We start from the raw sequence: 27,780 nt of genomic DNA, 5'->3' as shown, positions 1-27,780 counted from the left end.
ATAATTCTTCAATATTAACCAATTGGCATGATCGATTAGGACATCCTGGTTCAACAATGATGCGAAGAATTATAGAAAATACACATGGTCATCCATTGAAAGACCAGAAGATCTTTCAGAATAATAAGTTTCAATGTAAAGCATGTTCTCTTGGAAAACTTATTATAAGACCATCACCAGCCAAAATCCAAACTGAATCACCAATGTTTCTTGAACGTATTCAGGGTGATATTTGTGGACCAATCCATCCACCATGTGGACCATTCAGATACTTTATGGTATTGATTGATGCCTCCAGCAGATGGTCACATGTATGTTTATTGTCAACTCGAAATGTTGCATTTGCAAGATTACTTGCTCAAATAATAAAATTGAGGAATCAATTTCCCGATTATACAATCAAGAAAATTAGACTTGATAATGCTGGTGAATTTACTTCCCAGACTTTCAATGATTATTGTATGTCTATGGGAATCATTGTTGAGCATCCTGTTGCTCATGTACATACTCAGAATGGATTGGCTGAATCATTGATTAAACGTCTGCAAATGATTGCTAGATCAATGATTATGAAAACAAAGCTTCTTATTTCTATATGGGGACATGCAATTTTACATGCCGCTGCATTAATTCGCATCAGACCAAGTGCATATCATAAATACTCCCCATTGCAGCTTGCATTTGGTAAAGAACCAGACATTTCTCATCTGAGAATTTTTGGATGTATGGTGTATGTGCCTATTGCACCACCGCAACGAATGAAAATGGGACCTTAAAGAAAGATTGGAATTTATATCGGTTATGATAGTTCATCAATCACACCAAATTTTGGCGCCGTTGTTGGGGAACGGTGAAAGGTTAATATCTTTTGATTTTTTTTATGCCTCGTTCTTCTCGTACAAGTGAACTAGAATACAATCCGTAAATCGAGAAGACAGCTAAGAGATTGAGAAAAGAATCAAGATTAAGGCGTGAAAAGCAACCATCACCATCATCTCCTGATTTGGATGCATCATTGGACTCCAACGATACAGAAAGAGAATCTGACATTGATCTTGAGATTGAAAGAAGTGAAATTGACCAAGAAGAAATGACAGGACAAGCTCAAAGAACACTCAGGGAGTTAGCTAATCCTAATGTTATTCAACAACCATTATGCATTCAATTCCCTACTACTGATGCTACTTTTGAAATAAAATCTGGCTTGATTCATTTATTGCCTACTTTTCGTGGTCTTGCAGGTGAAGATCCCCATAAACATCTGAAAGAGTTTCATATTGTTTGCACAGCCATGAAACCGCAAGGGATCACAGAGGAACAAATTTCAATGCGAGCTTTTCCATTCTCTTTAGCCGACAAGGCTAAGGATTGGCTCTATTACTTGCCCTCTGAGACGATCACGACTTGGGATAATATGAAACAACAATTTTTGGAGAAGTTCTTCCAAGCTTCGTGAGCAGCAAACATCAGGAAGGACATTTGTGGGATTAGACAGTTACAAGGAGAGACATTATATGAATATTGGGAGAGATTTAAGCAGTTTTGTGCCAGTTGCCCTCAACATCAGATTCCAGAACAGCTCCTAGTCCAATATTTCTGCGAGGGTCTATCACTTTTTGATAGGAACATGATTGATGCTGCAAGTGGACGTGCATTGGTAAACAAAACACCTCAAGAGGCACGAGCTCTAATTTCCACCATGGCTGCCAATGCACAACAATTCAGTACTAGGCAAGACAACCCTCCACGACAAGTCAATGAGGTAAGTGTTACTCATATCGATCAAAAGTTAGATTCTTTGACGTCTCTTTTGGAAAAATTGGTTGCAGGACAGGTGCAACAGGTAAAAGCTTGTGGTGTATGTGCTATGGTGGGACATTCTACAGATATGTGTCCGTTACTACAAGAAGAACCCATGCAACAAGCCAATGCGATTGGTGGATTTCCTGGGCAGCCCCAGCGTCGATATGACCCATATTCTAATAGCTACAATCCAGGATGGAGGGATCACCCAAATTTCAGCTATAAGAATCAAGGAGGCGAACAAGAATATCCACAGCAAAATTGGAACAAACAACACGCACCTGCGCAAGCGCCTAACTCAGGTATGTCATTAGATGAAATTGTCCAATCTTTAGCTGAGAACACTCAAAAATTTCAACAAGAAACAAGGGCTAGCATTCAGAAGTTGAGCACTCAAGTGGGACAGTTGGCGACTTCAATTCACAAGTTGGAAGCACAAAATTTAGGTAATCTATCTTCTCAGACAGTGGTGAATCCAAGAGAGAATGTGAGTGCAATTACTTTGAGAAATTGTAAAGAATTGGATGTTCAAGAAATTGAGGTACAAGCATCAGCCAAGCAAAATGAAGAGAATGAGATAAAAGTTGAGGATAAAATAATCAATCAAGATGATGCCCCGAAAGGTAAGTTTTCTCCTCTATTTGAGTATAAACCTATTCCCCCATTCCCTCTTGCATTGAACAGGAAATGTGAAAGTATTAAAGAGTTGAATGACACTCTTTGTAGAGGCGAGGTAAATATTCCTTCATTAGATGCTATTAAACCAGTACCTCGTTGTGCTACAATTTTAAAAGAGTTGTGTACTACAAAAAAGAGACATAAGTTGAAGGGGTGTAAAAGAGAAAAGGTAGGAGAACATGTTTCTGCAGTCATTCAAAAAACTATTCCTATCAAATGCAGTGATCCAGGTATGTTTTCTATCCCTTGTACTATTGGCGATACTAGACTTGAAAAGGCTATGTTGGATTTAGGTGCTTCTATCAATGTCATGCCTGATTCTGTTTATAATTATTTGAAACTTGGACCTCTGACTGAAACCGATATTGTGATCCAGTTGGCTGATAGGTCCACTGTTTATCCTAAAGGTGTAATTGAAGATGTTCTTGTGAAAGTTGAAAATTTGGCTTTTCCTGCTGACTTTTATGTGCTTGACATTGAAAATGATGATTCAAACAGTCAAATTTTGCTAGGAAGACCATTTTTTAAAACTTCAAAGTCTGTCATAGATGTTAATAGAGGTACCCTTACTATGGAATTTGATGGTGAGATTGCTAAGTTTAATATTTATGATACCATGAAATATCCTGTTAGTGAAAGCACTACTAATACTCTTGATATCGCTAATCACTTGTCACAAGAAAATTCATAAATTGTTGGTAAGAATGATTTAGAGGAGATTATTGAAAGACCTGTTGAAAATTCTAATACTATATTTTCTCTCTCTGATTCGCAGATATCTAAAATTGCGCAAAAACTTCCTGCAGATCGACCCAAGCATGTACTCATAAAAAAAGGAGGAAAGATCCAAGGGATAGAGCTTTCCAAGAAATTCAAAGAAAACAAGCATTTGCTGAAATTTGCTATGAAAATATTCAAGCGGAATAAAGTGGACAAAGTGACCATATATGAACCACCATGAGCAACAAGAAAGAATGAAGTCGAGCCAACGACAATAAAAAGAGGCGCTGATTGGGAGGCAACCCAATTTTTATTTTTATTTTCGGTTTTTATTATTTTGATTTTTTTCGTTTTCCTTTTTTTTTAAAATAGTATGATTTTTGTTACATTTCTGCAGAAGATGTCTTCTAACAAGGCGTGACCACGCCTTATAAAAATACCACTTCTGCGCAAAAAAAAAAATTTCCAGTAGAGGTTTTCGCACAAGGCGTGACCACGCCTTGTTGAAACACCTCTACTGATTTAAAAAAAATTTAATAAAAAAAAATTTTAACCTACTTTTTTTTCTCTCTCACAGCAGCGTCCACCACAGCAATAGGACGCCTTGCTCTATGATGCCCAACAATTTTCAGGGGAGTTCTCTAACTTCCCTTGCTTGCTTTTACTGTCTATGTTGTGCATCTAATTTTGTGTCATTGAGAACATTGCCACATATACGTGTGGGAGGGTATATTGCCTTATTTATCGTTTTAATTTCTTTTTTTCTCATTTTTGCATAAAAGAAAAAAAATATAAAAAAAATGACGTTGTTTGTTCCTAGCACCTAGTTCATTTGTTATCTCTTTCTTCTGAATTATGATTGCTTCTGATGCGATAAAAAAAATGATGTTTTCTTTGCGTGCAAATGTTTTTGCATTCTAACTTTTGCATTATGAATAAGTTGCTCTTGATGATAGTTAGAGAGGATAAGTGTATGAGATTTAACACTATTGCTATATTTTTCTTTGGTGAGCTTTGAGCATATGAGCAATCATGATATCATGCTCCATTTTCTTTGATTGTGTGTTGTCATTGCATTGTTAATTTTTCTAGAACTTGCATTGTTATACATGTCTTTGTCAACACTTTGTGGTGGATTAGGTGCATAGACAAAATGATAAAGGCATTAGGTTCAAACCATTTTATTTCGCATAATCTGAGCCGTTCTTTGAGCCTACCCTGATTCATAGACCCCTAGTTAACCAAGTTTGAGCCTCAGCCTTTTTCTTTGAATAAAAATAACCACATTACAAGCCGTGATAAATCATTTTTTGTTGGTTATCCCCCTTTTTGAACCTTGAATTGGAGAATCATGTAAACTTTTCACAAATAGCATCACTCAATCCAAAATAGTGTGAATTGTTGGGATTTAGTCAATCTCGAATTCTTATAGTCACCGTCTACAAAAAAAAAGGCGAAAAAAAAATAAAGAGAAAGAAGAGAAGTAGACGAAGTGAGAAAGAAAAGAAGAGCAAAACAAAAAAAACAAAAAAACAAAAACAAAAACAAAAAAAAATGCTCTTGATTGTTATAATTTTGGATACATTTTTATTTTTGTGAGAAAAGTTTGATATGATTTCTCCAATTTTTTAGCTCATTGTTTCCTTTTATCCTACCTTACCCATAGCCACGTTACAACCCATTTATAGCCCTTTTTGTTTGTGTATTTTAATTCATTGATTTAGTGGAAGGATGTGATATATTTGCAAGCCTATGGTAAAAATTTTCAATGCATTTTGACATGAGAGTTTGTTGATATATATATCCTTGACACTAATGAACGGAATGAGCGAATCTCGTGAGGAGTTGTTAAATCCCATGCATTTTAATCTCTACACATTCTGATTGCAGTGATTGTTCATGATGTTATTTTATGAGATGCTAAGAAATCAAAATGTCTTGTTGCATGAAAAATGTTTTGGATAAGTAGAGGAAGCGGAAGGAGGACGAAAAATTGAGATAATAAGTTGATCTATTTTATGCTTGAAGACAAGCATCGTTTAGGTGTGGGAGATTTTGATAGGCTCATAATAGTTAGTGTTTTTATTTTCATATTTCCCATTACTCCAACTTCCGATATGTTTAATTGACAAATTTTTATGTAATTTTATTGTAGCCACGCCTTGTGATGATGTTTCAGCTGCCAAAAAATTACAAGGAGGGAAAATATAGATAAAATATTATCTATTATTTTATATTTTAAGATTTAGGGTTAATTAAGAGTTAGTGGGATTTTAGCTTAATTTTTTAGACCCAACCTTTTCTTTTCAAATTGTTTTACCTACTATTCACGTGCTCCACAAGAGGCGGCAGACAAGATTTCTACAATCACCAATCAACACAACTCACGAAGAAAAGAAGAAAAGAAGGCGCAGGACTCTCATTTTTTCTCCCAACAAATTAGTTTGCAATCTTTCTTTTCTATTATTATTTAATTTTCATGGATATTGTAGATCAAACTATGCTTGACTAATCTTCTTAGTCTGATTCAAGGGATAGTCTATTATTTTAATTTTATCACCGTGAGGTTTTTGCACTTTAATTTAATATTTGTGTTTTGTTCAAGTATTCGTTGATTTATTATTTTATTTATATGAATGTTATACGTCAATTAATCTGACAATTTAATTTGATATGTGATTTTCTAATGCTAACCATGAATTCAGTGATCCGTAATTGTCATGAACGATTGGTACGTGAAGAGCAATAGGTTAGATGTGTTGTGCTATCATAATATATTTAATCTAAATAAAATCGACGGAACTAGATCTTCTAATTGCAGCTATCTCGGTTGTTAGATTTTAGGATTAACTGTTTTCACAAAACTAAAATGCTATCTTTAATTAATATGGAACGCTATCGTGCCCAGTTGATTATTGGTAAGTTTTGACTGTATGCTGGTTTGGTCAATTAAATTAGGAAAACGCAAGAATTTTAGCGGCTATCCCTATTATTCTAAGGTTAATTGCTTGGAATAACATGAATAAATGATTGGTTAACCGNGTTTGGTCAATTAAATTAGGAAAACGCAAGAATTTTAGCGGTTATCCCTATTATTCTAAGGTTAATTGCTTGGAATAACATGAATAAATGATTGGTTAACCGATGAACAGTGAGATAATTAAATAGTAGAACCCTCTTGAGTCAGTATTTCTCATAATATATTTTTCACTTTATTCTCGTCGATTAATTTTCAATTCTAGATTCAATATTTTGTCTTGCTTGGTAATTTTAGTTTAGGTTATTTTATTTAGTAATTATCAAAACAAATCCCCCTTTTTTATTTTTATTATCAAAAGAAATAAATCTACCGTTCCCTGTGGATTCGACCCTACTCACCATTACACTAGTTTTTGTTTAAAAGGGTAGGAATTAATTTGGTGGTCAACGACATCACACCAGATAATTTTGAGAGTTTGAGATTTTAACTTTTTACCGTAAATTTTTACTTTTTCACAACAGTTGTAAATATTTAATGATTTTTGTTGGGTTATTCTTATCTAAATAATAAATCCTATGTCATTGCTCTTCTCTTATTCCTTCGAATTACGGCCATTCGATACCCAGCCAGAAATTTAATAATTGAGTTAGTTATTTTAAATTCTTCGATAATGCCAAGGTTATATTTAAGACTAAAAAGAAAATAAGAGATTATTATCCTAGCTCCCCAACGATATCTACCTAGTGCCACGAGTACATTTCTCCTGCTTATGTTCTCAATTGAATTTGGAACTATAAGAGGACACGTCAGACTCCTTTAATTCTAATTATATTAACCACTGATTCCTAGGCTCGGTTATCCTATCACCATCTATTCAAATTTTGACTATTCTTATCATTACTAGTTACAATCTTCAATTAATAAAATTTAATCCCGATCATACTTCGAATTACTGAATCAAAATTTAATCTTCTTAAGGTAAACTTTAATTTCCCATCAAGATCATGAACCTTGAGCTCTGATATCACTAAAGTGTCACGCCCCGGGATGCGTGACATCGACATCGGCAATGTTCTTGAAATGCAATAATTAAATAGACAAAGAACACTAAGCCTTACCAACATTTTTATTCTAAAATAAATTTATTCAACAATCTCATTGTCTTACAAACCAATGACAAAAAAGAACAAATCAAATGTTCAACTTATTCAAATAAATGTCAACACTACACAAAGAATTATAAATTTTCTAGCCAAATCATCTAATCCAAAATTCATCCGATTCTTGCTCTTCTATCTCATTTTCATCTGAAATGAAATGTAAGGGGTAAGTGATATGGTTGTCACTCAGTAATTGGAGGGAGCAGATCTTCAAGTTTTAAAAAAAAAACATTATCATATTTTACTTATTACTAGATCATATATTTAAAACTTATTCACGAGTTGATCTAAAACAGAAAACAATAAACGTCAAATATCTGGCTAAAACTCCCCAGACATGATCATATTTATCTGGCTTAACTCCCCAGATTAGATCATGAATGTCTGGCTTAACTCCCCAGACTGGATCACAAGTGTCTAGTTTTACCCTACTAGACAAAGTCACAAACAAGATCGAGACATCACCAAAATTATTTATTTAAAACAATCGTCATGTAATACATCATATACTTAAACTTAAAATAACATGAAGATAAATATTATAACGTATCAAGAAAATACAAGTTCCACTTACAATCTTTTGCTAGTATTGAAATTAAGATTGACTCTAAGAGAACTTGAATCCCCCCCAGATAGAACTTTTTCAAGTTTTTTTTTTTTGGATAGAGAGGGAGAGAGTGTTTTGAGAGAATTAATTTTTTAACGTAGTGTAGAATGAGAAAGATGAAGGGTAATAAGTTTTATATACTTAGGATAAAGTTGGGCCGAGGTTATAATTGGGGCTCAAGGTCTTGGGCCTCACATCCCTCCCTTCTTATAAGAAATTTCGTCCTCAAAAATTTATTCCGAGAAATCTGCAAAGAGGTATGGGTAGAGTTGGCGCATCCTTTCCTCTAGCTACCACGTGGCTTCTCGTGCTGTATGGTTTGACCATTGGACCTTGACATAAGGGATGGTTCTTCGCCTCAGGACTTGATCTTTCGTGTCCACGATTTGAATTGAGAATTCTTCATACACTAGATTTCCATTTAGGTTCCCTTCACTCACTAAGGGTTCTGCCTCCAGAATGTGGGGTCAGATATGTATTTTCTTAATTGATTAAATTATTAAATAATTTCTTTCTAATTATTTTTAATTAATCCTTCTTTTAAGGGTTTCCAATCTAGTTTAATCAATCTCAAGAATTTGATTAGATTCGATTTCTTGACATCCATTTTAATTTATATTTATCTTTTAGTTAATATATGAATATAATTACATATTTCTCTCGTAAATCGGGTAGGATTAATCCAACTTTGAAATTTGAATAATGATAACACTTTGTCTTCAAAGATTTGATGTGAATTGATTTCAGTTTTAAATTTAAATTACTCTTGATAAATTGGATGGATTCAGTGAGATTTGGTGAAAATTCGATTCTATCCTAAACTACTAAAATCTCACATCCTAATAAACAGTTAAAAATCCTATCCTACAATCAAAATCGTAATTCGTGATTTACTATATTTATTTTCATTATTATTCTAATTGATTTTATTCATTATTGTAAATATTTAATGATTTTTGTTGGGATATTCTTATCTAAATAGTAAATCCTATGCCACTGCTCTTCTCTTATTCCTTCGAATTACGGCCATTCGATACCCAGCCAGAAATGTAATAATTGAGTTTGTTATTTTAAATTCTTCGATAATGCCAATGTTATATTTAAGACTAAAAAAAAATAAGAGATTATTATCCTAGCTCCCCAACGATATCTACCTAGTGCCACGAGTACATTTCTCCTGCTTATGTTCTCAACTCAATTTGGAACTATAAGGGGACACATCAGATTCCTTTAATTCTAATTATATTAACCACCGATTCCTAGGCTCGGTTATCCTATCACCATCTATTCAAATTTTGACTATTCTTATCATTACTAGTTACAATCTTCAATTAATAAAATTTAATCCCGATCTTACTTCGAATTACTGAATCAAAATTCAATCTTCTTAAGGTAAACTTTAATTTCCCATCAAGATCATGAACCTTGACTTAAGATATCACTAAAATGTCACGCCCCGGGATGCATGACATGAACATCGGCAATGTTCTTGAAATGCAATAATTAAATAGACCAAGAACACTAAGCCTTAACAACATTTTTATTCTAAAATAAATTTATTCAACAATCTCATTGTCTTACAAACCAATTACAAAAAAGAACAAATCAAATGTTCAACTTATTCAAATAAATGTCAACACTACACAAAGAATTATAAATTTTCTAGCCAAATCAGCATCCCCAAAATTCAGCCGATTCTTGCTCTTCTATCTCATTCTCATCTGAAATGAAATGTAAGGGGTGGGTGATATGGTTATCACTCAGTAATTGGAGGGAGCATATCTTCAAGTTTTTTAAAAAAAACATTATCATATTTTACTTATTACTAGATCATATATTTAAAACTTATTCACGAGTTGATCTAAAACAGAAAATAATAAACGTCAAATATCTGGCTAAAACTCCCCAGACAGGATCATATTTATCTGGCTTAACTCCCCAAATTGAATCATGAATGTCTGGCTTAACTCCCCAGACTGGATCATAAGTGTCTAATTTTACCCTACTAGACAAAGTCACAAACAAGATCGAGACATCACCAAAATTATTTATTGAAAACAATCGTCATGTAATACATCATATACTTAAACTTTAAATACCATGAAGATAAATATTATAACGTATCAAGAAAATACACGTTCCACTTACAATCTTTTGCTAGTATTGAAATTAAGATTGACTCTAAGAGAACTTGAATCCCCCTATATGGAACTTTTTCACGTTTTTTTTTTTTGTAGAGAGGTGTAGAGTGTTTTGAGAAAATTAATTTTTTAACGTAGTGTAGAATGAGAAAAGTGAAGGGTTATAAGTTTTATATACATAGGATAAAGTTGGGCCGAGGTTATAATTGGGCTCAAGGTCTTGGGCCTCACATTCCTCCCTTCTCATAAGAATTTTCGTCCTCGAAAATTGATTCCGAGAAATCTGCAAAGAGGTATGGGTAGAGTTGGCACATCCTTTCCTCTAGCTACCAAGTGGCTTCTCGTGCTGTATGGTTTGACCATTGAAACTTGACGTAAGGGATGGTTCTTCACCTCAGGACTGGATCTTTCGTGTCCACGATTCGAATTGGGACTTCTTCATACACTAGATTTCCATTTAGGTTCCCTTCACTCACTAAGGGTTCTGCCTCCAGAATGTGGGATTGGTCAGATATATATTCTTAATTGATTAAATTATTAAATAATTTCTTTCTAATTATTTTTAATTAATCCTTCTTCCCATAGTTTAATGGTTTCCAATCTAGTTTAATCAATCTCAAGAATTTGATTAGATTCGATTTCTTAACATCCATTTTAATTTATATTTATCTTTTAGTTAATATATGAATATAATTACATATTTCTCTCGAAAATCGGGTAGGATTAATCCAACTTTGAAATTTGAATAATGATAACACTTTATCTTCAAAGATTTGATTTGATTTGATTTGATTTTTAAATTTAAATCACTCTTGATAAATTTGATGGATTCGGTGAGATTTGGTGAAAATTCGATTCTATCCTAAACTACTAAAATCTCACATCCTAATAAACAGTTAAAAATCCTATCCTACAATCAAAATCGTAATTCGTGATTTACTATATTTATTTTCATTATTATTATCATTAATTTTATTCATTATTGTAAATATTTAATGATTTTTGTTGGGATATTCTTATCTAAATAGTAAATCCTATGCCACTGCTCTTCTCTTATTCCTTCGAATTACGGCCGTTCGATACCCAGCCAGAAATTTAAAAATTGAGTTTGTTATTTTAAATTCTTCGATAATGCCAAGGTTATATTTAAGACTAAAAAGAAAATAAGAGATTATTATCCTAGCTCCCCAACGATGGCTACCTAGTGCCACGAGTACATTTATCCTGCTTATGTTCTCAACTGAATTTGGAACTATAAAGGGACACATCAGACTCCTTTAATTCTAATTAGATTAACCACCGATTCCTAGGCTCGGTTATCCTATCACCATCTATTCAAATTTTGACTATCATTACTAGTTACAATCTTCAATTAATAAAATTTAATCCCGATCTTACTTCAAATTACTGAATCAAAATTCAATCTTCTTAAGGTAAACTTTAATTTCCCATCAAGATCATGAACCTTGAGCTCTGACATCACTAAAATGTCACACCCCGAGATATATGACATGAACATCGGAAATGTTCTTGAAATGCAATAATTAAATAGACCAAGAACACTAAGCCTTAACAACATTTTTATTCTAAAATAAATTTATTCAACAATATCATTGTCTTACAAACCAATGACAAAAAAGAACAAATCAAATGTTCAACTTATTCAAATAAATGTCAACACTACACAAAGAATTATAAATTTTCTAGCCAAATCAGCATCCCCAAAATTCAGCCGATTCTTGCTCTTCTATCTCATTTTCATATGAAATGAAATGTAAGGGGTGAGTGATATGGTTGTCACTCAGTAATTGGAGGGAGCATATATTCAAGTTTTTAAAAAAAACATTATCATATTTTACTTATTACTAGATCATATATTTAAAACTTATTGACGAGTAGATCTAAAACATAAAACAATAAACGTCAAATATCTGGCTTAACTCCCCATACAGGATCATATTTATCTGGCTTAACTCCCCAAATTGGATCATAATATATGGTTTAACTCCCCAAATTGGATCATGAATGTCTGACTTAACTCCCCAGACTGGATCATACGTGTCTAGTTTTACCCTACTAGACAAAATGACAAACAAGATCGAGACATCACCAAAATTATTTATTGAAAACAATCGTCATGTAATACATCATATACTTAAACTTAAAATACCATGAAGATAAATATTATAATGTATCAAGAAAATACACGTTCTACTTACAATCTTTTGCTAGTATTGAAATTAAGGTTGACTCTAAGAGAACTTAAATCCCCCCATATGGAACTTTTTCACGTTTTTTTTTGTTTGTAGAGAGGGAGAGAGTGTTCTGAGAGAATTAATTTTTTAACGTAATGTAGAATGAGAAAGGTGAAGGGTTATAAGTTTTATATACCTAGGATAAAGTTGGGCCAAGGTTATAATTGGGCTCAAGGGCTTGGGCCTCACATCTACACTCATAGGTGAACGGTGAATTTCCGACTACAATGCACTGGCTCCTACATGTGTCACAATTGTACCCAATCTCGCCACTTGATGACCCTCCTAGAGTCGGTAAACGAGTTAAAGGACAGCTCTAGCATATAGAGACTCAGTGTTGTCTCGGGTCGTAAAGACTAATGGTGTACAATCATATCTACGAACTTATCCTCTCGATGAATTATAACCACTTGAAAAGTCCTAGGGAGGACAGTTCGGTATAATCATCATATGATGACCCATCTGCATGTTTGGACATCTCTATGCATTTACCAAGAAATGCGGTACACAACATCACAGATGCTAGCTAGTCTCGAGCTCAAGCGATCTTTATCCATATTTTATGCGACTGAATCGATCAGAAACGAATTTAGATTATAAAGTGTTTACAAATGAGTTTCAACATCGAATTACGATTCATTTGTATTGAAATATAATCAAGATAATTCCTTAGCGGATGCTGTTTTCTCGTTCCCTTGAGATTTCAGAAAATTGTGCAAATTGTTGCAATTCCAAGACATATGGATCAAAACCATATGATAAGGAAACAAAACGATATGATAAGGGAATTCTAGTTGAAAATACTAATAAACTTGCAAAACGGTAGAATTGTGGTTAAAACAAGAAACAAAAAAATTGTCAAACCATTGCTGTTTCGTAAAACTTCAAAAATTTTACAAATTTATGGGATAATACAAAATTGAAGGTTGACGGTAAAATACTTTAAAAAATGGGATGAAAAAAAAAAAACAAAGTAATAAAAGTACACAAAATAATAATAGAAATCTTGCAACTTGGAGAATTAAAAATTATAGCAAAAATATTATATTTGGTTAGATAGTCAATTGAGATAGACAAGAAAATATTTAGGTTCCGTTTGGTTGAGTATATTAAATAAGGATATAGATTAATATTCAAATATTTATCGTTAAAATTTTAAGATGTTTTAATAATCATTTTGACCCGATTTAAAATCCAATTTTATGGATAACTATTTGATCAATAGTATTGTATCTTAAACCGGGTCAAAATGATTATTAAAACATCTTAAAATTTTAACGATAAATATTTGACTATTAATCTATCCTTATTTAATCCACTCAACCAAACACACCCTTAGAGTATTAGATTTGGGATTTTTTTTCAATTTTAATTTAAAATTTGAGATTGAAAATTTATAATTTTAATTTAGAACTTGGGGATTAAGAAGAATCAAGGGGTGGGTAAAACATTGTTTTTATTTTTTATTATTAATTTTTATTTTTATACATAAAAATTGTATAAATATAATTTCCTGTTGGTCCCACTTGCGGTAATTTGAGATAATAAAACCCGAAAATAATGAATAAACTGGACACCGAGATTTACATAGAAAACCCCTAAAAAATTATTAGGATAAAAACCACGGGCAAGATGAAAAGAATTTCCACTATAATATTTTGTGGTGTACAACTCACTCACTATGTTTCCAAAGAGAACACACTCTCTTAATACAGGAGAACAAAATACCTCACAAATATTATAAAACTAAGCACTTAAATGCTATAGAATGAGAGAAAATTCGAAGAAGGGATGATTTCAGAATGAAAGGGAGAAGCTCTATTTATAGAACCTCTGTCAGTGTGAATACGCGTTAAAAACGCGTACTTCCGTCCAACTTGCCAACCACGTTTTTTTATTCTCTTTGATTGGCCCCTACCTCATTTTGCCGACATTTCCTTTAAAAAAGTTGAGGGCCAGGTGCTTCAACCTAGCTAGATTACTAACTTATATTTTAATTCATTGACGACCAACTAAAATATATATGCAAAAGGTCGACAGAATGATAGTACTTTTTACGAAGGTCAGATAGACAACTTTGCGTATAACCTTCGCTCATCAGCTTCTAACGCTATCAAAGGAATTTCACAAGTGATCACTAGTCTAAAAGTAACCGGAGAAAGCACCAAGAGAACTTCGAAATGTGTTATAAAAGAGTATTGCATTACACAACAAACTTGTACTTGAACTTTCCAACTTAGTAAGATCCACTAGATCTAACGGTGAAGATGGACTCTCCAAAGTGTAGAATCGATCACTTCTCGCTTTACTAAAAATTATAGCTGCTGGTAACGGTGCAACTCAAATATATTCAATTATACATCAATTCAAACATCACGTTTCGATTGATACCAACCGAGCATTTGCCACTTTAATAAAAGTTATAGCTAGTGGCAAAGATATATACAACTCAAATATTTTAAACCGTACAACAGCTGAAACACCATGTTTCGATTGTTCTATCCAACAGGAACAATTATTACACCAACGAAAACATATTACAAAATACTCATTCTTGTATAGATAGATAGTGATTATATGTAAAAGAGAATCCTAGACAATTTTATAAAAACCTAAAATATAGAATACAAGTGAGTATGCTCAACAAATGATCGAGCTTCCCATTGAATGTTAATCGTATTTAAAATCAAAATAATTTGTAATGCGAAAGCTTTGAGACGTTAACATGAGAAACAAATTTAGTAATTACCCATTTCGACTGATTTGTATTTATTAATAAAAGCCTGATTTTGAAAGTATTAGAAAGATCGAGAATATCAACTTGCAACAAATTTTTACATCACACTTTCAATACAAAGCACAAGCCACAAGTGGTTGAAACAAAAAAGAAGCTAAACACATGCTAGTGGGCCGGGCCAACCCTTATGGTGTTACCGACCCAGGCCCACATACCTTTTTTATTCTAAACACTCGCAATAAAATTAAAAAGCAATTTCAGCATTCATTGGGTGAAAATGCAATTAAAGAATTAGCCAAGTCGTAACTGACACGTGTCCCCTGTTGCTGGACATTACCGATAATCCCAAGGGAGGACGACGTCGGAGCAAAGGCCAGACAGAAAGTCCCCGATGAATCAACCGGTATCAGGTAATTCTTAGCAGGTAAACTCAGCTCTTTACCGTTCGAGAAATGAAACGACACCGTTGGGACCTCCACACTTTGCCTCGAGCTCAAATTGTAGCACGTGTCGAATAGAGCAACGCCGTTGGTTAACGGCAAGTCTCGCGTCCCCGCCTTAAATGCATCTCGCAGAGAATCATAAGCCGCTGTTTGTAATCTAGTAACGGCCGTTCCTGAATCCACTATGACCCCGCCGTCTCCGTTACTGTTTACTCGAAAAGTTTCCAGCGGGATTGTTAACACCTCGCCGGCGACGCTGATTCCCGTCAAATCTACGTAGTAAAAGGTTTCCAGCTTGGAGTTCCGGAGTAATGGAGCTGTAATGGCGTCGGGCGGGAGTGAAGAGTTGAAATCGAGAGTTGAAGCGGAATCAGAATCGCGGTCTACGAGGCAGTAAGAGAAGGAGGAAGCGTTAATTTGCGAAGGAAAAGACAAAGAGCCGCCGCCTAAGCCGATCAATCCGGCGGCTCCGACGAATAAACCTTCGTTATTATGGCCGCAACCGATAGCTAGGTTGTTCACCGCCGCGGAGTTTCCGAAAGTGAAGGTCTCACTCACGAAATCTCCGACGGTGTAAGAGCCGTCGCCGTAGGAAACCTCGTAGAGACACGTGTCGTTACGGCACTGGGAGACATCGAGCGACCTGCATTGCTGGGTGTCGCATGTGAGGGTGGAGAAGGAAGTGGACCGGACCGGGTCGAAAATCGGGTCGGCTTGCTGATAACAATCCGCGCAGGGGACGCATTGCACCCAATTGACGTCGCTTCCGGTGTCGAGCACCATGTAAGATTGGGTAGGCGGGTTGCCAATTCCGACACGGCAGAAGTACTCGCCGCTGCCTTGGCTTGTTCCAGAAATTACCGGGACCTCAATCTTCTCATCCTCCAATTCTTCTTCCAGCGGCGTTAGATCTGCTTTCTTTATGCCTAAACTCAACAGATCTAGCCGGGTCTGAAGCGCTTTGACGCGGGCCGAGTCACGGTTGATTCGAGCCAATGTGAGTTCACTGTAATCTTTATCAGAACTCCTACGGATGCCTAAGCGAGAATGCAGCTGAAAACTCAGAGACGAACCGGAAGAAACAAAGAGCTTCTGGTGTTGTACATCGGGCCTTGAGCGTACCAAATTTTGGGAGTTGAGCGACGATAAATCTTGGGTTTTTCTCAGTGTAGAAGATACATCAAGAACCTCAGTTTTTGAGCTGGATGTGAGTGTTCTTGACAGCACCGGAGAGGAGAAAATGAAGAGAAATGAAAAGAAAAAAGCGAGAAGAAGTCCCATTTTCTCCATTGTAGTGTGATAAAATCCAGTAACGTGGATTTTATATTCAATGGCCAAAGGGAGGAGTTGCAGAAGACAGAGAAGAGCTACAAGCTTTGAATGTATGGTTTCTCCGACATTAATATTGTTTTTTATTCCTATATTCCAAAGGTTTAATTAGTTTGATTAGATTCTGCGATTAGTTCAGTTACGTGATGAAAAGAGTCTGTTTTGTTAGTTTAATATTATTATTTGGTCAATTGTTAGAGTGGATTTAATATGAATATGAAAGCTTGTGACCATTGATTGGGGGGGGGGGGGGGGGGGGGGGGGGGGGGGGGGGGTGGTGATTGGTTGGCAAGAATTGAAGACGGGTCATGGATTTATTATGACTATCACGAGATGAATGGGGTGTTGGAAGTGTACCTTTTTGTCCTAAGTTTTAATCCATGGGTCATGTTGAAATTCTTTTAGAATTTGTCACAGCTTAATCCATTAGTGTTATTGCCTGCACGAGCTTTAAAACGTCACTAGGGTTGACACTAAGGTTGGTCCTCTATTAGAGATTCGTGTATTCTTAATTGAATTATCAGTTATAAATATAAAATTGAGATATAAATGAGTTCTTGATTTTGAAAAAACCGGTGATGGAGACAAAAAGATTGGTTATAAGTGATGATGATTAATTTGCACAAAAGAATTGTACCGATTAGGTTTGCTTCTGTGTCGGTGAAATGTTAGTACAGATGGTGGACCTAATCAATTAGTTGTGCTGGTGAAGTTGGATATAATTGATTGTATTTTGTTCTTGTAATTGGTCGAGAGGAGTTGAAGGTGCTTGTGATCATATAGGTTATTTGGTCAAACATTTGAAAAACCAGTCGTATCATTCAAGTTTTGTTTGGATGTGGATTGTGGAAGTAACCACAACAAATTATGATTAAATTTTTAAGGAAAAGAAACATACTTATATAAGTTATATATGTCCCATTAGAGGGAGAGAGATTATAATAATTTCATAATTTTGGAAGAGATGAGAGTACTTGTCAAGTTGACATGTACGACGTCAAAATAAATTCTTCAAAAAAAAAAACGCAATCATTTCATTTCACGGTAGACTATTCAAATTAAACAACAATTCTTCTGAAAGTTCAACTCCTAAAATTAAGCTAATTAAAATATATAAAGTAACTTATTATGAGTGACAGAGCAGCACATTAAATCCGATAACCCCCACTAGAGAACAGAACACTAGATGAGACCAAAATTTACAAAAGATGAAATGGATCACAATTATATTAGTTCATAAAAGCTCCCCCCGGCATATTTGTTGCTCCTTGTGCTGAAACCTGTCCCTGAGACAGTAACTGCGGCCGTCCAGCCCCTTGAATATTATAACCTTGATTCATTCCCGCCCCCACCATCTGTTGAGGCTGCTGTTGTAATTGCTGGATTTGCTGCTGTTGTGGCTGCAGCTGCATAAGGGGCTGTTGTTGCTGAAGCTGGCCAAGTGGCTGCTGCTGCATCTGTGTAAGCTGCTGCGGTTGGTGCTGCTGTTGCATCTGTGTAAGTGGCTGCTGCTGCTGCTGCTGCACAAGAGGAAGAGGCTGCTGCTGCTGCTGCTGCAACTGCTGAAGATGCTGCTGCTGAAGCTGTTGTGCCTGTAGTTGCTGTTGATTCGGTGGTTGCGGCTTAAATACAACCATATCCTGGTAAAGAAACACGATTAAAAGATTCAAAGTCAAGAAGATTAGTATGATATGTTGGAATACAGATGCTATGACAAGGCTATGTTACCCCAGGGAAAAGCATTCCAATCAAGCGGTACGCTTTGTCAGATACTGATAGCAGTAATGTTTGGGACGGTAGCTGTATTACTGCACACTGTTTAATTACACGATAACAAAGCGAAATTATCTTCATGAGTTTTATAGACGATGCTGAAGGGAAGATACGGTTGGTATGGACAACACTTACAAGCTTTTTTTCTTGAAGCTGTCCAAGAAACCCATGTTGATTCATTGCCCGGAAAACTAGAAAATCAGCCTTCCCAACATATTGCCTGGCATTTGTTGAAAGAAATCAACACAACCACAGATTGCCAATTTATTCATAATGCGCACATTAGGTACTAGTCCACTAAGGAAATTACTTGTTATTCATGTGATCCTGCGATATCAGGCGAACTATCTGCATTGTTACAGGCCAATTCGCAGCAAGACTGAAAGAATCAAAATGTCAGCAGAATTCAAATCGAGCCATGTCTAGTATACAGGTCATATGCCCAAATGCCACAAGGTGGAAACATTTAAAGGGTGTTCCCAAAAATGGAAAGCCTAACTGGGACATAATTTACAATCATGCCTCTACAAGTATGGTTTACAAAAGCCCAAACAGGACTGAACTACTTATTTCTGCATAAACAGTGATTGTGTTGATGGATCAAATAAATTTCAATGGAATGATACAAAGTCGGTTCTTGAAAGATTTCTCTTAACTAATTATTTCAAGGACTCATGACTTAGTCAAGCCGTGGTATATCTGATTAGATCCACCTTCTAAAACCATAAATTCATTACAGAATATATCAATTGTCTGCTTTTAAATATTAGATCAATTTAATCACCATCACAATATATTGTCACAATCTAGTCAACCTTCAGAACCACAATGTAAATACATGAAAAAGTGGCAACAAAATAAAACATCAGAAAAAAGTAGTCTTACGTCTCAGAAGCTGAGGCACTCCTGTATCCCTGGCACAAGGAACAAAGGATGTTTTAATGCAACTAAGTTTAATACAGAAGAAGCTAATACCAGAGAAAAGCATACAAAATATCCTCAATTGATTTGACAATATGAACACTGGAGGGGCATTTTGAATCAAGATATGCCCTCCTAAAAAATTATCAGCTAAAATAAAGTATGATGTCATTCATAATAGGACTGCTATTTTACACACGGGAAAAGCATACCTCCAATTTGGTGATGAAAACAGGTTGACCTTGCCTCTGTCCAGATAAGTTTCCCTGGAATGGTAGCACGAACACTTGGAAATAAGCTAATCTGTTAAAAATGCTAGTTGCTCATAGCTATTCGCATCTTAGCATTTACAATAGTCATTTATAATAGTCATGTTACTCGTGCATCCTCGGTTTGTTCATGAAAAAATTCTAGGCAAGATATTTTGACCTCGTGCTCTTCAATGAGTTCTTCAACTAACACACCTGTTTCACCATGATCTTTGTTTTGCTCACATAGAATCATATACAATCACTAGCCTCCAGCTATTCAAGTTCGATGCATACATCAAAGTAGCGGGCAGTGGACCCAAAACTGCCATTTTGTGTGATAAATTGTATGGCCAACAATTATGTAGCTCCAACTTGATTAAAATTGCTAAACGAGGAAGAAACCAAACTTGGTGAAGCACTTCTCGGCTCAAATGATCACGACGACAATAAATGGTGACACTAAAACTCGATTTGGCCAATCACCAATTCTCACTTTTTACCCATTTCTGTTACTGGGTAGTGGGTAATAAGCTGATCTTTTTAACAATGCAGTTTCCAGCGGACGAACTTTATAAGTCCATAAAAAATCTCCAACTATATGCAGATGAAGGTTTTTTTTGTATCTCTATGTGATTGTGCGGAGGTGCTCGAGTTGGGTGGTGCAAAACATTTCATCCATTAAATTAAGAGAAAGTACTTAAGTCACCTCAAGTTTGAAAGAACTTTTTCACACAGGTCTACCATAGAACCAGATGTTAGAACCGAACAAGTTGCACAATAATATTAATTCAGGTCAAAATAAAAATACCGGGAACAACATAAAAGTTGTCATTCTCATACTCATAATGATTATTACCTCCCAGACTTTGACATATTTTGATTGCGCTGATTGCATTGCATTTGCTGACTGCTGATTCAAGGGCATATTTGTCATGGTGCTGTTTCCATTTACACCAACAGGCTGCATTCCTGGCTGCATTTGTTGACCTATTCCAGGGGTAGGAATCATGGCACCAGTTCCAGAAGGAATACCAGATGCACCATTGCTGCTCATAACGTTCTGACTCATACTCATCCCTGTTTGTACCATTTGAGTGACAGGAAGATTTCCTTGGCTCATGCCAGGGATTGTTTGCCCCATGCTAACATTTTGAAGATTACTCAACGGTTGAGACATCCCAAGGCTCGAATTTACGGGCATATTAGAAGCTGTGGAAGTAAATGAGGCAGCAGCAGAATTTTGTGCAACTTGGACTGGCGCTGCCATCGGTAATGACCCGGAAATTGATGTGACACTTGAAGTACCAGTGGATATCACATTTGGGGCAGGAGGGATCGAATTCATTCCACTGGATACCGTGTTTGAGATCATAGGTGTACCCCCAATAGAAGGAAGTCCAATAGAAGTACCTCCAGCAAGGACCTGACGTGCTTGAGCGACATGATTCAAAATTCTAACATTTGCTGCAGCACCGCTAACCGGACGTAATGAGGGTGTCATGTTATTTACCAGAGGTTTCATATCAGGTACAATTTCATTATTTGGAATCATTTCCTGAGATGCTGACAGAGGTGAAGATGTCTGCAAGGAAGGAACAGCTTGAGAAGCAGCTCGAGGAATAGATGGCATATGTGGAAACGCAGGCGTCGTCACAGGAGGCAGGGAGGTGACAGAAGTCACAGAAGTAACAGAAGTCACAGTGGTGGGCTCCTGAACAAATTAAACAGGATTATAGTACCAAAGACATGCAGAAATATTGAAGAAAGGAATCTACATATTTTTCCAACATAGGAGTTTAGAAACTTAAATATGAGCTTTACCACTTTTATTGTTGCAGGGGGTATGGGCATAATTCCAACAGCCACTGGTTGTCGACCCATTACAGATCCATTTGCTGGAGAGAGAAAGGCACACATCAGCATCAATCTTACATCTCAACTGAGCACTATGAAAGAGTTCTAATGAAACAGTCTCACAGTTACTGTTGTGTTTCCCTTCCTGTGTGTTATTACCAATGTAGATAGATGCATGTGTGAAGACGAACAAGTTATCCCAATGAAAGAAAATAATGACAAAGATTTTCAAGGTAAAAACTCTCGCCATAGTCTATCAGCATTAATCAATATAATTGCACAAGACAAGAGTGATGAATCACCACATTTACAAGGGACTCCATGGAAAGGAAGAGCCTACTCAGATTCCACGTGAATATCAATGACCAGGTGAAAAAATTGCATGCTTCAGAATCGATATCATATTAATACAGTGTGTTACAGATCTATCTGACATTTGAATCAACTTCCGATCATATAGTTGAAGGACACAAGCTCTAGCACTCAGCCACTCAAAAAACTACAAATAAAGATTATTATCCATAGCCATGGGAAAAAAAGATAATTCCTAAAGGCACAAAACAATATTTGCACAACATACTAAATCAATTGACGTAAAAATAATCTAGTTTCATTTTCAAGTAAACGTATAAAAGAAAATAACCTAGCAACTCACAGGGTTGTTCAGAACATTCAAATATAGACCACTGCAGCAACAAGGAGGAAGATAAAATTGTCATAGAATTCAAGTTTCAAAAATCACCAGATGGGACAGAAACCGAAGGTGTAGCAGATACGGGTGGAACAGGTGTTGAATCCATCTTTACAGGACTTTGATTGGATGGCAAATTGGACATTCCTGGCCGACTTAAAGCAGAACGGGCCTCCACAAAATTTTCTGAGATGAGGACAAGGAAATGAGGATTCTTGACATTGTCTATCAGATGATCTGCAACTCGTGGATTACGTTTTCCCTAATCAATACATTGATGATAATGTCAGTGTTTCAAGATCTACCGTTTCAAAAGAAAGATAAATGGATGAAGACAAGAGATTAGTGTTTCACGTATCTCTGATGTTTGTTTGGGAAAATTCATCTTAGATCAAAATTTATTAGGACCATGGAAATACCGATAATGGCCAATATAGGTGGAAAAGAAAATGCAGATAAATTAATGCTGGTGAAATTCAAAAGTCGAGCCAAATACCAGATAGACAATGTAAACAAAAGAATCTACACTCAAAGTCAGGAAAGGTTTTTATTTCACTGAACCACTTAAGAATCAACATATATCACTCACTTATCTGAAATCAATTTTCTAAATTAACTAAAAGCAAAAAAACAAAAAAAATGGATTGTGTTCAAGCGGTTTCAAGAAGGATTTACCAATAATTTGTAGGGCACAGAAGCTACAAGAAATTTTTTTAACATTTTTGTATGTCCTTAATGGATTTTATAAAAAAGATATAAAAGGAAATATTCAGCTATCTATTCTTTCAAGAGGTCCAGATTTAATGAAAAAACATTCCAACTAAAACTTCATGTGCAAAATATCCATCGGTCACAGAAACTCGAAAGAGTTCTCAATTAGATGACCATATTTTCCATCTCTTCAGTAGACAATTCAGAACTGTGGGATTTGAAGAGTAGAATACAGAAACCCTAGTTAAAAAAGATACATAATGTGGGGAAAATACAATAATTAGTCATGTTCCTGAAAGTGAAAGACTCACATTTCAATTTTGCATCCCTAGTTCTGCTTTCATGTTAAAATTTAAAGTTAAACTTAAAATTTTTATCTTATTTCCTAATGTTTTCTAGAAGTAATGCATTAACTCGAAGTGTATTTGATAATCAAATCCTAACGAGTCAACTGGACTGAAGGTCTGCAATTTATTTTCAATTGATGTGAATGTCCAAATCATCCAAAGTGTATAGACTTCTGAAAACAAGCAGACTCTTGACAGTAATTTGAATGTTATACAGAACTAGGCTAGATTAAGAAACTACCCAAGTCCAGCTGGTTCTGAAGTATCTGACTTAGCTACATGGTTTTGGTGGAGGAATACCCAATCCCGAGCAATCCAATGTTGAAATTAATCTTAGTCTATACCAGACGAGTGGCAATATAGGAAATTATATAATAATGCATTATTATAAATCCTAGTAGTCGTCAATCAAATGGGAAATTCTGTTAGCCAGTAGAATCAAGGGATTAAAAACTCATTAACAGGCCAAATAGATGAGAACTCGAAGATGCTCAAACAGATACCAACTTATAATTAGACTTCAAATGAGAAAATTATAGGCAAGACTTGCACCTGGAAATAAATATCAATAATTTCAACAAGAATTAAAGAACGAGTAAAATGAAAGCACACATCATTACCGCATTATAAATTGCCCTAAGTTTGGGAAGCTGTTTTGGACAAACTACGGACAAAGAAATGGAACCCTGTCAAAGAAGCATATTTTTTAAGCTACTCAGTGATGTAAAATGGATTTAGAGATCAAACGGCACTGGCAGAAGCTACTTTTTCCAGTACCTGCGCAAATGATTTTGCCAATGTCTCTGCGTCATATAGATGATTATCTGGTTGCTTTTCAGATACATCGTTCTGCTCAAGATTCTGTGGCTGTGGTCGATATACTGGTGTAGGCAATGGGTAAGGATTGCTTGCAGCAACAAGAATGCAATGTCTTTGTCCATCCGTATTTTGATTTTGGCTTCCACTTGGGGAAGAGAACATCTACTTAAAGCAAAACAATGTTTTACAAAACAAGGTTATGAAACATTGAAAGTTTTATCAATCATTCGAAAAGAAAAAAAGAAAAGTTTTGTAAAAATTTCAAGTCATCAGGGTGGTATGGAGTCATTTGATTACAGTAAATTGATAAACAAGTCCAGTGGCTGTTTCTACAGAGGAGGCTTGATGCACAAGCTTCTACATTTCTCAAATCCATTTTACAAATGATTTAGTTGCCAAGGTCAAACATCTGTCACTGCGGAGATGACTTTTGACTTTTCAACAAGGTCTTGCACATTCTTACTTAAAATTAGATCTAAAATGAAATTTCTGCTATATAGTTATAGCATCTAATATGTAATCTTGAACAATTGAGCAACAATGGATAACAAAAATTTATTAATGTACAAGCAGATGAAGATTACAACGGCATTGCATTTCACCTAAAATCCATAACCTATGCATTTATTAGTGTAAGAGATGCTTTAAAAGTGCTCTTTGAGCCTTTACGACTACCAAAAGCGCATGGCATCCATTGCCCTTGTTCATTTTGACCAACTATGCTTCAAAACAATATTATACTCCTAACAACTTCTATAAGTTTATATACATCTATTTCAAAATTAGCAATCGACATAAATCTGATACCAACATAACATATTATATCTTCATAATCCATGATTCTGTTGATGAAAATAGTTTGATGCTTTTCTTTCATAGCCTTCATTTTTCAAGGATCGTTTGTTCACTTTTATTGCATCTCACAAACTAAAAAACTAAAGCTGAAAGTAATTCAATCTAAAGTTCTAGACTAACAAAGCTCAGATAAAATAAGAAAAGAATAAATTGCTTGTAACAATATTACACGTGTAGCAACTAAAATTATGGATTCGCAATGAACTACCGCATTATTAAAAATGAAGTAAATATATGTGGTGCACTGAAAGAATTGACATCATCACAGACCATTAAAGCTTCTGCAAGCCCTTCTGCAATAGCAGCATCATTGAATCCACCACCTCCGAACGGTATGGCTGAGAGCCATTGAAAGAAAATATCCATATCTCTAGTCCAGCCACTCCTTTGCACGAGGAAAGCTGAAAAGAAAAAATATGCGATAGAAAGAACAGATAAAGAACAGGCAATACATAAGGCAAGCCAAAATAACTATTCGTGATGTAGATTCTTAATTAGAGTACTTTTTTTAAAAAAATACTTTAATTAAAGAAAACAAGATTTAGTGTCTTGCACTACCTTAAATACCCAAATAGGCAACTCCAAATCAAGTGTTAACAAATCTATAATATCACCACAAATAAATAGGTAGGTTTAAGAAAATTATTTCATAAACTTCTCCAGGCTCTTATTCGATGGAGTAAACCAGCTGCATGGGATATCTCAGCGACATACAAAACTTTCTTTACTTACAACTAGGTGAAAAATGAATTATGCAACTTGACCGGTAATCTACGTCATTTTATTTTTTAACAAACAAATTTAAAATTTGAAAAACTAGAGGCTAACTGAGGCTAACTGAGCAAAGAGCCAAAAACCAATACCGTATTCAAACTCTCCTCTACAATGTCTTCCAAAATATTACTTGGAAATGTAGGATTTTTTTCCAATGGTACCATTTGATCCGAAAGTGAGAAAAAAGAAATGCCGCAGGCTCCAAAAACGGGAAAAAAAACAAGGAATAATAAAAGCACACACCGCTATAAGATCCATGAGCATTGAACATAACTAGTGAGAGCTCAACATGGGGAGTAGATGGCTTCTGAAAAGAAGACGGAATAAAAGAATTAATATCAAAAGGTACGGGTGCTACATGTCGAACAGAAAAACATCAATAAATACTCTTCTGGTAGCACAAAAATCTCATCCTCGATATTTAAAATATGAAAATTTAGATAGCTAAAGTATAAGACATGCCAGTTATATCTACCTGACTTGTTGTCTCGCTTCCACAAAAAGATCTGCATGCATGATCATAAAACTCAGGACTTATTAATAACTGAATATATGATCAAAAATTGACAGGATCAAGTTATCATGGTAAGACAATGACTGTGAAAAGTATTAATTTATAGATCTAAACAGTACGCACAAAGCAACCATTGCTTGTGCCGAGGAGACTGAAAAGATTTTCCAATATTTTGAAAGATACAAGCTACATGTGATGAATCAGTCTTTAATTGAGAAAAGATGGCAAACTAGATCTTCGGACAGCTATTTCTTAGAACACATCATTTGCACAGAAACTCTCAGCCATCACGCCTGGTAATATAATGGGTTGGCTTGTTCTAATCAAAACTCCACTTTCTGTTTTCTTTGTGAAGTTGTATGGATATTCTAGCACGCAAATCCGACAGGAACAGCAAAAAATTGTCCTTTCACAAAATAAAGGTGAACTCTTGATGCCCGAATATTCACAGGATTTCTAGTAGAAGTAAAACATTAATACATGATCGACTATCCCTTATAGCGTGTTCACGCCCATAGCATTATACAACGACGATTTCAAAAGGAGCAGTCTTGATTTTATTGCAAACTAAAAAAGTACACAAAATAACAATCGATAACCCTCAACCCCCAAAACAAGCCAACTAAATTCGCAACACAAGCACTGGTAAAAATCAGAAAAAAATTTCAAAACTGACTTCAATTTTCTTCAACAGAGACCCAATCGAACGGTAGAATCAATAAATCTACTCCCCGAACAAGCAACTACATTCGGGAAAACCACCTCTCCAATAAACATAATCCCTAGAAGAAAAATAAACGACGTGCTCCTACAAGCGCACAAACGCAGTTCAGGGGAGAAACGAGTAACATTACCGGACGATCTTCTCGAGGTAATCGGAGACGATGGTTCGCCAGAAAGGTCCGGTGGCGGCCGTGCCTTCAACGGCCACGATCAGCTGCTTCGGCACCATGTATTTGAGAATTCTCAGCCAAAATCCAATCTTTATCTTCCTTGGACTCCCCTTAACCTGCTCTGGTCTCGTTCTTTCGCCGAGTACAAGTCTACGCAGTTTGCATCGATTTTAATTTTACACGAAATCTTCTATAACCCCTTCGCACATAATTTTATAACATCTTATGACAAATCAGACCAATTTTGTGAAGTTTGATTTTCCTCTCGATACGGCATACATACATATATATATATGATATTATTTTTAAATTATTTTTAAATTATATATATAATATTATTTTTTAATTTAACAAAACTATTTTTCAATATAAATATATGTGAAACCGCAAAGTTATAATCTTGATTATATTGCTTAATACATACCATGCAATTTCGGCTCTCTTGCTTAATAAATAGGATAGATAATGGATCACTCTTTGTAATATGGAATAGTATAGATGGTAGTTTTTAAAAAAAGTAAAAA

The 27,780-nt window shown here is 35.2% G+C and overlaps 3 protein-coding genes and 1 non-coding gene across 4 annotated transcripts; 1 reads left to right on the top strand and 3 right to left on the bottom strand.

Annotated features, from left to right (window-relative positions):
• Positions 1-1,090: 1,090 nt before the first annotated feature.
• Positions 1,091-3,442, top strand: LOC140990191 (uncharacterized). Its single transcript, XM_073459771.1, has 3 exons — positions 1,091-1,452; positions 1,552-3,109; positions 3,257-3,442. Exons 1-3 carry the CDS (start codon positions 1,091-1,093, stop codon positions 3,440-3,442), a joined length of 2,106 nt encoding a protein of 701 aa, XP_073315872.1.
• On the bottom strand, positions 1,463-1,569 carry LOC140990765 (small nucleolar RNA R71). Its single transcript, XR_012177691.1, has one exon. It is a non-coding gene; the product is annotated as a small nucleolar RNA R71 (small nucleolar RNA).
• Positions 3,443-15,160: 11,718 nt separating the features above from the next.
• LOC140990202 (protein ASPARTIC PROTEASE IN GUARD CELL 1-like) lies at positions 15,161-17,042 on the bottom strand. Its single transcript, XM_073459785.1, has one exon. It carries the CDS (start codon positions 16,812-16,814, stop codon positions 15,339-15,341), a length of 1,476 nt encoding a protein of 491 aa, XP_073315886.1. The 5' UTR covers positions 16,815-17,042; the 3' UTR covers positions 15,161-15,338.
• Positions 17,043-17,878: 836 nt separating this feature from the next.
• On the bottom strand, positions 17,879-27,513 carry LOC140990201 (mediator of RNA polymerase II transcription subunit 25). The gene is made up of 15 exons (XM_073459784.1): positions 27,218-27,513; positions 26,325-26,355; positions 26,093-26,156; positions 25,346-25,476; positions 24,179-24,382; positions 24,022-24,087; positions 22,395-22,605; positions 21,620-21,693; positions 20,655-21,509; positions 19,760-19,813; positions 19,512-19,540; positions 18,937-19,005; positions 18,762-18,846; positions 18,582-18,668; positions 17,879-18,493 (listed from the first exon to the last, which is right to left on the bottom strand). Exons 1-15 carry the CDS (start codon positions 27,313-27,315, stop codon positions 18,083-18,085), a joined length of 2,469 nt encoding a protein of 822 aa, XP_073315885.1. The 5' UTR covers positions 27,316-27,513; the 3' UTR covers positions 17,879-18,082.
• Positions 27,514-27,780: the final 267 nt, after the last annotated feature.

This window comes from Primulina huaijiensis, chromosome 12 (assembly GCF_012295235.1).
Source record: "Primulina huaijiensis isolate GDHJ02 chromosome 12, ASM1229523v2, whole genome shotgun sequence".
Lineage (NCBI taxonomy): Eukaryota > Viridiplantae > Streptophyta > Magnoliopsida > Lamiales > Gesneriaceae > Primulina > Primulina huaijiensis.
Note: the sequence above shows the minus strand (reverse complement) of the source record. Positions and strands in the feature narration are given on the sequence as shown.

What these genes read in the sequence shown, in the direction of transcription:
- LOC140990191 (XM_073459771.1), top strand. Translation starts at nt 1,091, where the DNA reads ATGACAGGACAAGCTCAAAGAACACTCAGGGAGTTAGCTAATCCTAAT. An exon ending in GAGAAGTTCTTCCAAGCTTC is followed by an intron (nt 1,453 to 1,551) that starts GTGAGCAGCAAA and finishes GTTTTGTGCCAG; the next exon opens with TTGCCCTCAACATCAGATTC. An exon ending in ATGATACCATGAAATATCCT is followed by an intron (nt 3,110 to 3,256) that starts GTTAGTGAAAGC and finishes TCTGATTCGCAG; the next exon opens with ATATCTAAAATTGCGCAAAA.
- LOC140990201 (XM_073459784.1), bottom strand. Translation starts at nt 27,315, where the DNA reads ATGGTGCCGAAGCAGCTGATCGTGGCCGTTGAAGGCACGGCCGCCACC. An exon ending in CCCCTGCAACAATAAAAGTG is followed by an intron (nt 21,510 to 21,619) that starts GTAAAGCTCATA and finishes TAATTTGTTCAG; the next exon opens with GAGCCCACCACTGTGACTTC. An exon ending in AGTGCCTCAGCTTCTGAGAC is followed by an intron (nt 19,006 to 19,511) that starts GTAAGACTACTT and finishes TGATTCTTTCAG; the next exon opens with TCTTGCTGCGAATTGGCCTG.
- LOC140990202 (XM_073459785.1), bottom strand. Translation starts at nt 16,814, where the DNA reads ATGGAGAAAATGGGACTTCTTCTCGCTTTTTTCTTTTCATTTCTCTTC.